Consider the following 13,952-nt stretch of genomic DNA (forward strand, 5'->3'; position numbering starts at 1 on the left):
TCTACCAGCCTTCAGCCTCCTGATTTTGTATTCTAAAACGCAGATCAAGTGATAGGAATAAAGAAACAAATGAATAAAGACCTGCAACTGTAGATGGGAGGGAGCAGGGAACGGAGCCAGGGCTCACCAGCTGCTTCAATGGGGCGTTTGTCTCTCATTTCTATTTTTGCGGCACCTCTGCGTAACCTGGAGGAGATGAGGCTCTGCATGCTAAAAAGGGCAGCCAGCCTTCGGGGAAAGCAGCAGGGCTTAGAGCAGGGGAGGAAAAACCCTCCCAGAGCAGACAGAGGAGGGGCCAGAAAGCAGAGAAAGTAGGAGAGGTAGATTGAGAGGGGAGAGGGAACAAAGGCGGAGAGCACCAAAACCAGGATGGGAGCTCCTGCGCTGGCTGCGCGCTGTCCTGCTGCCAGCACCCACAGAGGTGACACGTGGAGGCAATGCAAAAGATGTTTCACCTCTGTGAGGAGCAGAATGGGGTGATTCCAACAGCAAGGAATAATGCTGCAGTGCTACCTTTCTGAGGCCACTGAAAAAAAGCCAGCCAGGAGGATACGGATGAAAAGAGTTTGCTAGTGCTGACCCGACTGACCCCTCAGAAAACAGTTCTAAGTCAAAGTGGCGAAGCTTGCTCTGCTCAGCTCAACAGAGGATTCAACACAACAGCCCCAGACAAGGAGATGAGGGAGTTTCACTCAACAACAGGAAAAAAAAAATCTGAAGAAAGACTATCTGCCATCTTTCTCACAAAGTGCTGTGAACAAAAGCAGTTTCACAATTCTAAATAATTCTAAAAGAACCCCAAAGTGTTTTCTATATTGGCTGACCAAAAATCCCTTCATCCCTTTGCCACAAAGCAAGTCACCTCTCCATGGGACAGGGTAGCTATTTAAAAGCTCCCAACTGACCTACTGAACAGGACTAGAAATTAAAGAGGAAATAAGTCATTTTTGTGTCCAGCTGAAATGAGAAGAGGGATTTGGGGAGATGAAATGGAATCTAGCTGTTGAAGATGTGACTGTGTCAAAAAGCCTTTAAAATATTTTTTCTTTTTAATTAGTAACAAGCAAACCTCAATTTCTCTCCAAGGAAACACACAATCATCCCTTAAGATGTCACCACATCAGCTTGATCTGTAGAGGGGCTGGAGTGCTCTTCAGTTTATCCAACAGAAGGTTGGTTTTACCTCTCCTTCCTGTTGTGACTACACCACTGTGCCAAGGAGGCAGGATCAGCCTGCTGAAGAGAACATTTGCCTGGAGCACACTCTGACTTACCTGTCACCACCAGCTAGCAGAGCCTGCATACTTGCACAATGGGTACCAGGGAAGGAGGTCAGAGCATGGTGGTATTGCCAACGAAGCAGCCACAAGAATGTCCATCTGGCCCTGCTATCCGTTGACCTTCCTTTCAAGCCCACCCCACACCCAGGAGCTACCCAACAATGTTATTTCCTAGGAGAGCTGGGTCAGGAATGGGTCATTTACTGATAATCAGTTAGGACAGAAACACAATGACCAGATGAGGGAAGCATCTGCCAGGGATATTCCCTCCCCCAGACCACTGTGCCTGGAAAGGCTGGGCAGCAAGGCCCAAGGGCAGAGAGGAGAGAGGCCCCAGGGCAGAACGGTCAAGGCACAAACCACTTCCAGAACATAACAAAATGCAGGGTAATTTAAATAACAAAAAGGGATCCCAACCATGGCCAGTGGAGGAAGAGGTAGAAATGCTGTTTGACAGAAGGATGTCCAAGCTGATTCCCACACAGTCACCCAGAGCCTCTGCACTCCAAACCCTCAACAGCTTGCACGGGGAAGCATATGGGATGACTGTGTATCAAACCAAGTTCTTTTGGTGCTCATTCAGAGTTACAGACCATAGCTGTTCTGGGACACACCACCTAAGAGAACTCTCCCACTGCAGCTCCCACACAGCCTTATTTCTGCTCTCCCGCACTGCACTAGACTACTTACACATCCAGCCATGGCCCTAATCTCAGAGATCATTTCCAATTAGGGCTTCTGAAAACAAGATCAGACTGCCATTCTCTTCTGCTACTGCCAGCAACCAGGTCCCTTACTGAGTGTCCCTCTAAAACCATCCACCTTCCTGTGTCTCCAGCATGTTTTAGAAAGCAATAGGAAAAGCACTTGCCCTGAAGGGAGCACATACTTACCTACCTACACAAAGCACAACAGCAGAAGCCATTGCAACGGGACAGCTCTTTAGAGGGATGTTGTGCCAGCATCTTTAAGTTTCTACAGCTCCTTACAGCAAGCATAATGAGAGCTCCAGCTCCACCCAGCTGCAGGGAGTGCGTGTCTGCACGAACTGGGTGGGCACTACCTCACAAAGAACTGCCAACATCTGCTCCCTCGGTATTTCAGCAGAGAACATCCATGGCACGCAGGCCCAGGAATACCCATGGGAAACAGCAAGGCACTACCAGGGATGCAACTGCTTTTGCAGATAATTGCAGATGTGCCCTGTGTCATCACTGGGGCCTGGTGTCCAGGGCTGCTGGGCATCCTCATCCCAACACCAAGATGTGTCAGGTCTCCTGTCCTTAGGATCTGTGACATCCAGACTGCTCTGAACACCTCCACCCATTCACACACGAGAGACTCCATGCAAGCAGGTCACAGACACTTCGACATGCCGGCCTGTCCTCCCCCTCTGCTCAACCATTCATGCCGGGAGCCACAATCTCACTTGGTCTCAGTCTTCCAGACTGTTTGCCTTCACTCCCTCCCTAGATTGTCTCGTAGCCTTCACACCTCCCTCCGCTGCTGCCACAACGTCTGCTCTCCTCCACGATTCTTGCTACCGACAATGGCAGCTCCCAGCTCGGGCCAGGGGAGATGCAGCCCCTGGGAAAACAGCATCGGGCAGACAGCTCTACATAGCAGAAGTGAATTTTCTTTCCTCAGTTATCTTTCATAGGCCTCTTCAAACAGCCCACAGGCCCCCAGGGGTTAACAGACCACGGGATGAAAGCCACTGATCTACGAGAAAAACCATAGCTCACAGACTTCTTTGCCCTCTCACAGGCCCAAAGCATTTCATTTGTCCCGCCAGGCCTGTGCTTCCTCTTCTCACTCTGTCCCAGGCTGGACTATGTACCCCACAATGCTCACTCCAATTTCCAGCACACCAAATAAAGGCACATGCCTGCTTCTTTTGCAAAGCCTTCCTGCCTAGGCAGAGCAAGCAATACCTCAGGTGCCTGAGGGACTTCCCTTGAGACATGGTCACCTATCAAAATGTAACTGAAACCTTTTACGTGCCAAAAGGTCCTTAAATCCCCTGGCATAACACTGAGCACAAAACATTCCACTCCAGCCCCTGCAGCAGAGCAATGACAACCATCCTGCCACACACTGCACACCCAAGAGGCTCCACTCTCCAAACAGCCTCATGTATACTAGGCAAAAAAAAGCTCATGCAAAGGTTTGGTGGTCCCAGGGCACATGTATGGCTTCTGACTACCTTCACAACACCAGGCAGGACAAGAGGAGCCATGGTTGCAGTTGGCCTATAGAGAGAGGGCTACAAAGCTGGTTTCCCAGCACTAACAAATTGACCTCAACCAAGAATGTACATCCAAAGCCTGGTAACCACAACAGGGCTTCACCAGGCACAGGGACAGTCAGGGACTGATCTGAGCCCCAGCAGGGTGCACCTTCCTTGCCAGCATCCCTGGCCCTCTGAATAAAGCAACACACGTGTTTCCTTGGCCTCGGTGCAGGCTGTGCTCGTGTGGCTGACAAATAGCCTCTCTCCATTCTTTTGGGATTACGTGTTTCAATAGTGCCCTGGTTTCAACAAACAGGCAGCAAGAATGAGGAGCCAGTTTACCCCAGCACCAGCTGCGAGCCATGATGCACCTTCCTTCAGCCCCTCTTCTCCAGCCCTGCAGCAGGGCTGTCAGTGCTGCTGCTCACCCCGGTACCCACACAATGCCTCAGCTTCTTCCCAGGCAGAGGGAGTGGGAAAACTTCTGTGCACTCTGATCTGCAGCTCGTCGCCGGCAGCTTCCCCTTGAGGGCTTAATGTGGTTATTTCTACCCCTGATGCCTGTAATTAAATGAACATTTCCTTATGGCAGTGAGGCGGCCAAGGAAAAACTGACTACAGGGAATTTTCATTCATCCTGATCTATACTCCCTCATCTCTGGCTTGTTCACACAATGCTAACAAGACATCTTCTAAGCAGGCAGAAAATAAAAAAAAAAAAAAAAAAAGCCCTTAAACAGCCCACATGCAGACAACCACCTGGGGAGACAAAAAGAGGAAGGAGACCAAATCCCTCCTTCTCCCCCAGCATCATTTTTCTACTTCCAAAACCAAAGGGGCTCAGATACCCTAGAGCCTGGAGAGATGATTCCAAGCTCTGCCAACAGACTGTGCTACCCAGCGGTCTGATGGGACCCTGATGAGGCACATGTCCCATTTCAGTACATCCTGCAGGTCTATGGAGGCTCCCAGCTGGAAACACGTAGGGAACGATGGCACACAGCTCTCCAGCTCCCTCTCAAGTATTAACTGTTCCTGTCCTGTGCGACTGGAGAAGTGAGGCCAGAGTGCACTGAATTGTTTCAGACTGGAACTGATCCTGAACCACTGAGCAAAGCTACTACCCAGAACAGAGCTTGATGTACAAATTCCCAGCAGTCTGCATCTCCACTTCTGACCTCCCATCTAGGTAGGAGCCCAGTTGTCTGGGGACACCTGGCCAACCGAGCCCAGCCCCACAGTACTGCCACTGCCCACCAGGATTACAAATTTCACTACACTAGGAACTGAGCTGTCCCTGGGAGCTGCTCCTCACCTCCCACTCCTATGCCTCTCCCTGCTAGGACAGCAGAGAGGATCACAGGGAAAGCCAAGGACCCAAATCCTCCATATCACCACCAGTTGGACAACACACTACTAGAAAGTTTCTAGCAGCCTCAGCAGAACAGGAAGCATATCCTCCCCTCAGCACAGCAGTACCAGTGGTGGTCCTTTTGGCTGCCACATTTTATAACCACCATGAGGTCCCTCTCCTTCCTCTGCAGAGCAAACACAGCTTTCCAGCTATGGGGATGAGGTCAACCCTTGCTGGCAGATTGGCAGGATGGGATTGTGGCAGCTCCCCACCCTCACATCTTCCATTTTCCTCTGGAGTAGACAGAGGTTTGGCTGAATTTGGGCACAGGGGTTTCCTGCTGAGACAGGGCTGAAGAACCTTTGCCAGCTGTGCCCAAGGTATTCCCTTAGTGAGGACAACCTTCCTGGAGGAAACCACAGAATTGGCTCCCTCCTCAGCTCCGGAAAGACTTATTGCTTCTGTGCCACAGAGTATTGGCACAAAACCCCAACAGGTTTTCAGATCCATTTTGCTCTTTAAGCTCACTATTGTTCGCAAACCTAAAAGGCTTTATCTCTTCTCTTTCAGGAGCCACAGATGACAGAGACTCACAGCCCATGGACAGAGCAGCTCTACAGATGACACATTCTCCCATGAACATTTTCAGGAGATTGGGGTAATAAGAGAGATATGCCAGGGGATGGGATGTCACTGTATCACAGCTTGGTCGTGCTGGAAGACAGTGACTGGTTGGTAAGTCAGCCCTTCCCTCCCTGTCAGAATGACTCAAGACAAAGACTCCCCCACACTTCAAATGTCCCCGTACAGAACTCCTGTTCCACACTAACCAGATTTCTGTACAAAGGAATGGATTAGGGAGGAGGAGGACAATCTCAGCCTCATGGGTCTTCGGGGGATCCCTTTGTTGGGAAATTTCCCCAGACTATTTAAAAATAGAAGCAGAGCCTTCATAACTATTCCGAGTATAATTATTCCTGCACTTAACTGCCTTTCCCTGGCACCCTACCTCTCCTCCAAATTTCAAGAGAAGGCTCCTGGGGAATCGTGGAGCAATTTGTGGTGGCCCGTTCTTTGTATCAGTTTCACGGTAGTTCGCAAAATCACCACGACGCCAGACGAAGCCACCGACACCCAAACGGGCGGTGTGGGGCAGCGCTGCCGCAGCCGAGACCACCCACCCCCGGCTGCCGGTGCCCCATCTCCGGGGCAGGAGAGCCGGGAGAGCAACCCACGTGCATCCAGCCCACCATGCTGGGAACGCAGGGGGCCCCTGTCAACCCCCGGGGGTCCCGGGGCAGACACCGGCTGCCCCAGAGGGCTCCGACGCCCGGGTGGGGGCAGTGCCAGGCACACAGGGAGAGCCCCGGGGTGGGAGACTGGGAGCCGGCGCAAGTCCCGGTACGCGGGGCCAGTGGTGCCTGCGGGGAACAGTGGGGTGATGGAGACCTGCCCGCTGCAGAGGTCCCGGCGCCCCGGGGCATTGGAGTCACGGTGCCGTTCCCCGGGGTGGGGGGTGAGCAGACCCGCCCCCGCCGGGGGTCCCGGTGCCCGCGGAGGGGATCGACACCCACCCGCCGCCCAGCCCGTAGGGATGGCAGCGACTCCCGCCGCGCCAGCCTCACTCACCGGCGGCCAGAAGCAGCAGCAACGCCGGGGCCCGGTGCAAGGGCTGCATGGCGGCGGCCGCTGCCCTGCCGCACCGCCTCTTCACGGGGAGCGGGGCCGCCCCGCCGCCCGCCGGGCTCTGCCCCTCGCCGCCGCGCCCGCCCGCCGCCCGGCCCCGCTCCGCATCCCGCCGCCCGGCGCCGCCTCCTCCCGCCGCCGCTGCCGCCGCTCCGGGGGCGGGGAACCGGCAGGGGGGTCCGCTCTGCCCGCCGGCTGCGCGGACCGAGCGGCGGGGCAGGGGCGGAGCGCAGCCCTCGGTTTGCTCCTAATTTCTGGCGGCGGAGCCACCGCCCACCCGGCCGGCGCCCCCCGGCCGCGGGTCCCCGCACGCCGGCCGCGATGCCCACAACGAGCGCCGGCGGCGCGGCTGCTTGCGCCGGGCGCGGGTGATCAGCCGCGGGCAGCGGGGATGCGCCGGGCCCCGCCGGCGGCAGGGACAGAGCCCCCGGAGGGCAGAGCCCTGGGGAGGGCAGAGCCCTGTCAGCTGTATCACCGGGGCAGCGACGGCCCCCAAACCAGAGACCCTCCGCATCCGCCTGCTGACCTTTCTTTAGCTGTCCACGGCTAAAGGAGCCACCGCTTCTCCCTCACCCTTCAGTTCCCACTTCACTTCATCACCTGGAAAAACTTCTTCCGCTGGGCAAATTCATTTCCCCACCCCTGGAGGCCATCTGGTCAGGTGGGTAACCTACGGCCAGTTTCCTAAGACCATGACCAGATGGCTTTTGAGTATCCCTGAGGTTGGAGACCCCACACCTTCTCTGGACAACTTGTGCCACTGCTCACCCTCACAGTAAAATGTGTTTCCTGATGTTCAGGAGGAACCTCCAGTGTTTTGGTTTATGCCCATTGCCTCTGCCCCTGTCACTGGGCACCACTGGAAAGAAATGCAGCCCTTTGAAATCAGTATCTTTATGGTAAAGGCACATCTCTGGCTCACATTTTATTTAGTGTTGCCACAACCTCCAGATCCTTTCCTGCCAAGCTGGGTGGCCCCAGCATATTCTGGTGCATGAGATTGTTCCTCCCCAGGTGCAGCCCTTTGAAAGCCTTGCTGAACTGCGGGAGGCTCCTGTCGGCCCACTTCTCCACCCTGTCGAGGTCCCTCTGGATGGAACCTTGACTCTCTGTTTTATCAGCCAGATAAAGATATGCAGATATGCAGCTCTTCCCAGTTTTGTGTTGGGATCCTGAACTCCACCATCTCATGGTCACTGCAGCCAAGGCTGCCTTTGACCTTCACAGCCCCAACGAGCCTCTCATTGCTGCTTAGTATGAGATCCAGCAGAGCATATCTACTTGTTGGTTCCTTTACCACTCACTGCATCCTGAGGCTTGGTGTGTTGCATCTGTTTTCTGAAGCTGGGTCTGTGTTTGAGCCTCTGCCCTAGCAGGGACAGCTGCTTCGACACCTGCTGGGAAAATCTTTCCACGGTGTGTTACCACCATATCCAAGACTGTCACATCGATACTAATTCAGCTGATGTCCCCTTTTTCATACCCTTCTGTGCAAACTGCTGTGTTTATTTAAAAAAAAGATAAATCTGTATTGCAGCAGTTCTTGGGTTTGTAGCTCTTGGAGCAGTTCTGGTGGATAGCACAGCAAAGGAACATGCTGAATATCCTGCCGAAAATCATTATTACAGCAACAAGACCAGCTGCTCCAATTACACTAAATTTCAAATTAAACACATCTTTAGTGGCCTCAGGGCACAACATGACAGTAAATGACTCAAGCAAGGGCTTTGTCAGACAGGTGTCCAAGAAATAAGGCTCAAGAGGTCCTGCAATACCACAGCAGTTGTGAGGGAACACGTGCCAGCTCCTTGCACTTCAACCCCTCTTGCCAGCTGGATGGGCTACAGCCATCCCACTCCCCTCCTGCAGGCCTACGGCGTGTGGCCCCTCAGAAAAGCTGTGCAACTCTTGGTTCAAGGCCACAAATATAACATGACTCCAAACCAAAGCACCTAAAAGCATCCTAGTCCCTTCTCACTAGGCACTCAGCTCATGATTTCAAGTTTTCCTCAACAGTGGCTAGGAACCTTTCTCTCTGCTTTCAAAACAACTTTCTTGTCACACATTCTAGGATGGCAGGGGATGCTAAAATCCAACATTGAAAGTTCCAGCTGAGGAAACAGCTGTACTGTCACGGCCACACCAAATGTCTTTGTGCTTGCAGGGCTTGTCCGTGTGCCTGGTACTCTGCCTCTCCCACACAGCATGTCACTGAGACAACAGGACATAGGTCTGAGGGTGATCAGGGTTTTAAATTCAAGCATTCTTATTCCTTAAGTAAGTGCTCATTAAAAACACCCCAGAGTTTTTATTTCTCTGTAAATAAATTGATTTTTTTTGTTGTTGCTTGTACAGTGAATCTCCTGAAAGAAAAATTGATGGTATTTTTTTTCTGTCATGAACTTGCTGTTTTTCAACAACTAGAGAAAGGTGTCAACATGCCATAACCTGCTGAACTCTGTAATGAATCAAACAGCCAGCTGAGGGTACTTGGTATTATTGATACTGACCTTAGCAGCTCCTAGCAGGCTGGCCCTGGCGCGTGTCACCCATTTGTGCAGTTGCCAGCTCTTTCTTTCCATCATCTGCTCCAGTGCTGCAACTTCCCCCAGCACGACCAGGGCAGGTAACAGACTGGCTACACCCCTTCCCCAGCCTGGCAAGGCAAAGCTGACAGGCTTGGACCAAAGGACTTGCTTTTGGCTTCTTTTAGACCACATCCATCCAGGGCTCTGAAAGTCCTTTTTATCCCAGAATCAATGCAGCCCCCAGCCCCCACCAAGCAGGAAATGCAGCAGGAACTACCGAGCTGTTGCTTACCCATTAGATGAGATAAAAACACTTCAGTGCACTGAGATTCTAGCTCAGGCATGGCATTTAATGAATGCTCTTGTCATTTTTCACTTTGTTGCTGGTAATTTGGCTGTCTTTGCATGCAGGTGGCTTACTACAAGTGGGTAACTAAAAGCCTTTCAGATCTCCTGACCCTGCCACATCCAGCTCCCAAATCTCAGAAGCTCATGGCGCTCCCTGGATTTATTTTGACGTTATACATCAATCTCAGACTGAGCAACAAAGGGAGAGTATGAAAGGAGAAGATACATCTTAGGCAAGAAAATTAAATAAAATTAGTGGCAACATCGATCAGCCGGGTCAGTGCTGCCAGTGGAGCAGAAAACAGCCGGCAGAGATGGGCAGCACCAGTTCTCTTTAAAAAGCAGCACCAACTTCAACCCAGCACAACCCCTGCATCTCCATTTCACACTCCCTGGAATAGGTGCAGCTGGCTTGGCTCTCTTCTGAGGCATTGACAGCTTTATAGTCAAAGGCTTGTCATTTCTCATTTGATCTCCCTCCAGCCTCCCTACCTGGTGTATATTCTCATGCGATGTTCAGAGCACTGGTAAAAGAGGCTTTACAATTGCACTAAATGATTTTTTTTATAGCTGCTTCAAAGCTGTTCAGAAATTTTTCTTGGTATTACCATTATCTGTGCTTTTCTGTTCTTCCCCAAAATTGTTCAATTTCACAGTTACGTCTGTTAGGCAGAATCAGAAAGCAAGTGTGTATTTTAGGCTGGCAAAACTGAAAATCCTTCTGCTGTCTCCCCCTGTGAGTTACTGTAACGGCTTTTGCCCTCAGGAAATTCAGCCAGCTTTCCCATTTCAGTGTAAGGGTCACATTTTGTTCCAAGATGCCTGCAAACAAATACTACTGAGGTAGAGGAATGAGGTGATAGCTAAGGGAAAGAATTTGGTGAGACTTGTCAATTAAAAAGAAACTAACCACAAAGTCTAATCTCAAGAGAAATTTAACTTATTTTGAAACTCCACATGAAAAAAAAGCAGCAACTCATTAACTTGAAATATGCTGGTGAGATATTTTATTCTCCTAAATACAGCAAAACTGAGTTCATCTGCAAAGGTGAAAGTGATCTATTGCCTGTGCTCAGCAGAGCGAGAAAGTAAACAATAAGCAAAACAAATAAACAGTCAGATGTTAAGTTCTGGCAGTGTTACAAAATGTAAGATATCGCTAGTACCAGGAAAAGGGTTTAACCCTTCTTTCTTTGCCCACTGACACTTGTCAGGGCAACAAAAGGTGGTCTGTGCCCATTCTTAGATCAGAAGGAAAAAGCGGGCCGTTCCCATTACCTTGATTGCCTGCTCTTTGGGGCAGAGGCTGGGTGACACAGCAGGCTTGTGGCACACCATGCAATTTAACACAATCTTCTATCAAGTTATACAGCCTTTTGGCACCTCATCCCTCCAGAAGAGGAAAATTCCCTGCCCTGTCCAGCCCCTCCTTCCTTAGGCACAAAGAAAGATTTAACCTCTCCCTTTTTCCAGAATATGTGAATTTACTTCAGAGCCTCTGAAAAGCTTTGTATAAGCTCATTTGCTGACTTAGCCTTTTTAATTCTGGGACACCATGAAACCTTTTGACTGTACCAAGCAGGGGCGGGTACCCACTCTATTCCTGCATAGCCCAGGCGTGCAGCCATCTCGGGGCAAAACACACAGGTCCTGCTCTCATCCAAAATCTTGCTGGGGAAGATCTATAATAAACACTTCAGGAGGAGTGGCCTGGAGCAACTATTGCCTTCCAGAATAGACTGAAATTAGAAGATAAGAGAGTCTGCTCTTTGTAGAGCCCCAGCAAGATTTTCTCTATCAGTCTGAGCCTTTCTTCATTTCTGCATCAGTTTGTTCCCCTTGAGGGACAGCACACTGCCTACCTGGGACACAGTGCTGCTACCAGCCCTGCTTCTTTCCCATCCCCTGGTGTGAAGTGCAGGGGCAGAACAAGCACAAGTTGTGCTTTACTTCCCCGTTTCCACGTGCCCCTGCTGCCTCCCACCCCCAAAGGTTCGTGTTTCTCTCCTCACCAAAGCGGAGCTGATTGCTGCATTAATAGCCGCTCTGACAGCAAACCTCAGCGGATTCTTAGAGGGCAGAGCAAAACAGAGCTATTATGGATTTGATTAAGGGGCCAGAATAACCTTTAACAGAGTCACCTGGGGCAAGGAGGCAGACAGCTCTCCAGCTGAAACCTCACACAGGTTTCCTCACAGCGCAGGGGACAGGGCTTGAGGGGAACGGCAACCAGGTCACATTGCTCTGTCCCAGCTGGTGTGCAGAGGGATGGTCACAGCCCTCCATTTACACAAGTGGTGACTTCTGAGCCCCCAGCCAGGAAGGAGAAAGGAGTACATCTGTTTGGGGCCATTCACATCATTTAATCTGGGCCTCTGTGCAGCTTAGAGAACCCCTTTATCTCTGTGTTGAGCTTATCGACTCAGACAGTAAACATATTACTCTTTGGAAGGGATGAAAAATCTGTAGAAATGAAGATGTCATGAGGGCAGCAAGCCTCATATCTTCTAAAGCTTTTAGCTGGGGCAGAAGGACAAGCAAGATAAAGCCCAGTAAAGCCAAGGGGTTGATGACAAGGCACAGGAGATTTAGACTTAGCTCTGCATATTTTAGAGATGTGACCAGAGCCTGAAGAAGTTACTGTCAAACCCTCATTGTACCAGGTTTGAGTACACACAGCAGGGAGCTGAGCACAGCAGCCAGCAGGACAGCCCCCCACTACCCAAGACGGATGAACAGCTCAGAGATGAGCCCCCCACAGATTCAACCAGAAGTCCAGATCCTCAGAGAAGCCCACAGGGATGAAGCCAGACCAACATCAAACCAGTCAGTCCCTAGGTCAGAGTCAAGGCCTGCTGGTGGCAGCCATCACCCAGGAATCACTTGGCAGCTCCACAGTAGTGGAAGATGACCAAGATCAGGAAGGCAGTCTGTGGATCGCAGCCCAAAGCAATAGGTACTTTGAGCAGCCACAAAAAACATACACCAGTAATTCCCCCCTCAAAGCTCACTTGGGCCCCAGGCTGAGCTTAAATAGAGCACCAGGCCATAGGTGTGGATAGAGGCCCAGGAGAGCCTGGTCAGCGCAATTAAGGCCTATTAGCACCCTCAGAGCCCAGATATAAACCTCTGTCCTTGAACAGTGACTTAAGGAGGTGAGGGGGAGTTCCTATCTTTTAATGGGCAGATTATCTTCACTGGGTAGAACCCAGAGGTGGTTTACAACTTTTCTTACAAAACTGAAAAGGCTAATGTCATCTTCAGAAAAACTCTTGCTATTTTAACAGCTGACTAAGCTGGAATGTGGGTATGTATTTTCAGAGTGGAGGGATCAGACTGTACCTGAAGAGGGCTGGTAACTCTTGCCTCTGAGGAGAGCCAGTCACTGACTCATAGGCTCTATTGGTACTCCTACATATGTGTTTCCATGGGATTTGGTGGGACTGAAGCTCTTCAGCATCTCTTAGACAGGACAGTTATTGTCAGACCTCTAGCACTAGATCACCCAGAGAAGAAACTTGGCACTTCCTCTGGGTTCCCCCAACAGCCTTACCTCTCCTTTAGAGAGAAGTGACTTGCAAAATGGGCAGAAGGGAGCACAAGCTCTTCCAAGGTGCTTTTGCTGTAAAAATGCAGAGCTCAGCAGCCCCTTAAGGCTGCTCACAAATGTTTAGTAGCAGCTGAGGGGCATGCTGGATGGCTGGAATCCTTGGCAGACCAGTGCTCCATGATAATGGAGACATTAAATCAGTGATGGCAGCAAGAACTGCATAATAGATGCAAAATACAGCAGAAGTCTGATCCAATTTTGGCTCTGCTTTGTTAAGTAGAAAAGTATTTTAGGAGGTGGAAAAATACTGGGAAGTTCAGAGTGCATCCCTGCTGCAGCACAGTAGGAGATGCAGCTGTTTGCAGTGACTCACCTGTATCTGTGGATACACATCTGCTGTAAACATATTCCCATACTGTCTTCACGGGCTGGAATTCAGGTGAGTTGAGGGCGACAAGGGCAGAGCTGTAAGCACCTGAAACAGCCCTCCTGGCTGGACTGCAGCTGGCTGGACTGCACCAGGATGGGAGGATGCCACTAACCAACACAACTGCTGCATTGTTGCATCCCAGCACTGTTACACTGGGAAAGCTCTTGTCACCCAGTTTCCAGACAGCTCTTTAGTAAACACAGTGGAGATGGACAGAGAAGCTTCCAGGCAAGGTCTGGCATGGGAGAAACACTGCTGGTCCAGAAATGCTGAATATGCTAATTTTTCCAAGAGGCTTTGGCATTAATTTGGGGAAAAACACACATTACTGAAAGTGGAGCTTCACCTGTTCAAGGGGCATCTGCCATTTGACAGGCAAACTCAGAAACAACCACTGGCACACTGGATGAGCCCATGACTTGCAGATGTAGTGTGTTGCTTTATGATCACAATAAAGGCATAAGCTAAACTCTGCTAGAACAAATTAAAAACTCTTTCCTTCAAGCTCTATCTCTCCCTTTTTCCCAGTTCACACATGCTGAT

The 13,952-nt window shown here is 50.9% G+C and overlaps 1 protein-coding gene across 1 annotated transcript in view; it reads right to left on the minus strand.

Moving 5' to 3' along the window:
• PODXL2 (podocalyxin like 2) overlaps positions 1-6,661 on the minus strand; it is a 32,314-nt gene extending 25,653 nt beyond the window's left edge. The window contains exon 1 of the mRNA XM_068201947.1: positions 6,497-6,661. Coding sequence (XP_068058048.1) covers positions 6,497-6,545 — 49 coding nt within the window. The 5' untranslated portion in view covers positions 6,546-6,661. The remainder of the gene's footprint in view (positions 1-6,496) is intronic.
• Between the last annotated feature and the right edge of the window lie 7,291 nt (positions 6,662-13,952).

The sequence above is a fragment of the Anomalospiza imberbis genome, chromosome 11 (genome assembly GCF_031753505.1).
Source record: "Anomalospiza imberbis isolate Cuckoo-Finch-1a 21T00152 chromosome 11, ASM3175350v1, whole genome shotgun sequence".
NCBI classification, from domain to species: domain Eukaryota; kingdom Metazoa; phylum Chordata; class Aves; order Passeriformes; family Viduidae; genus Anomalospiza; species Anomalospiza imberbis.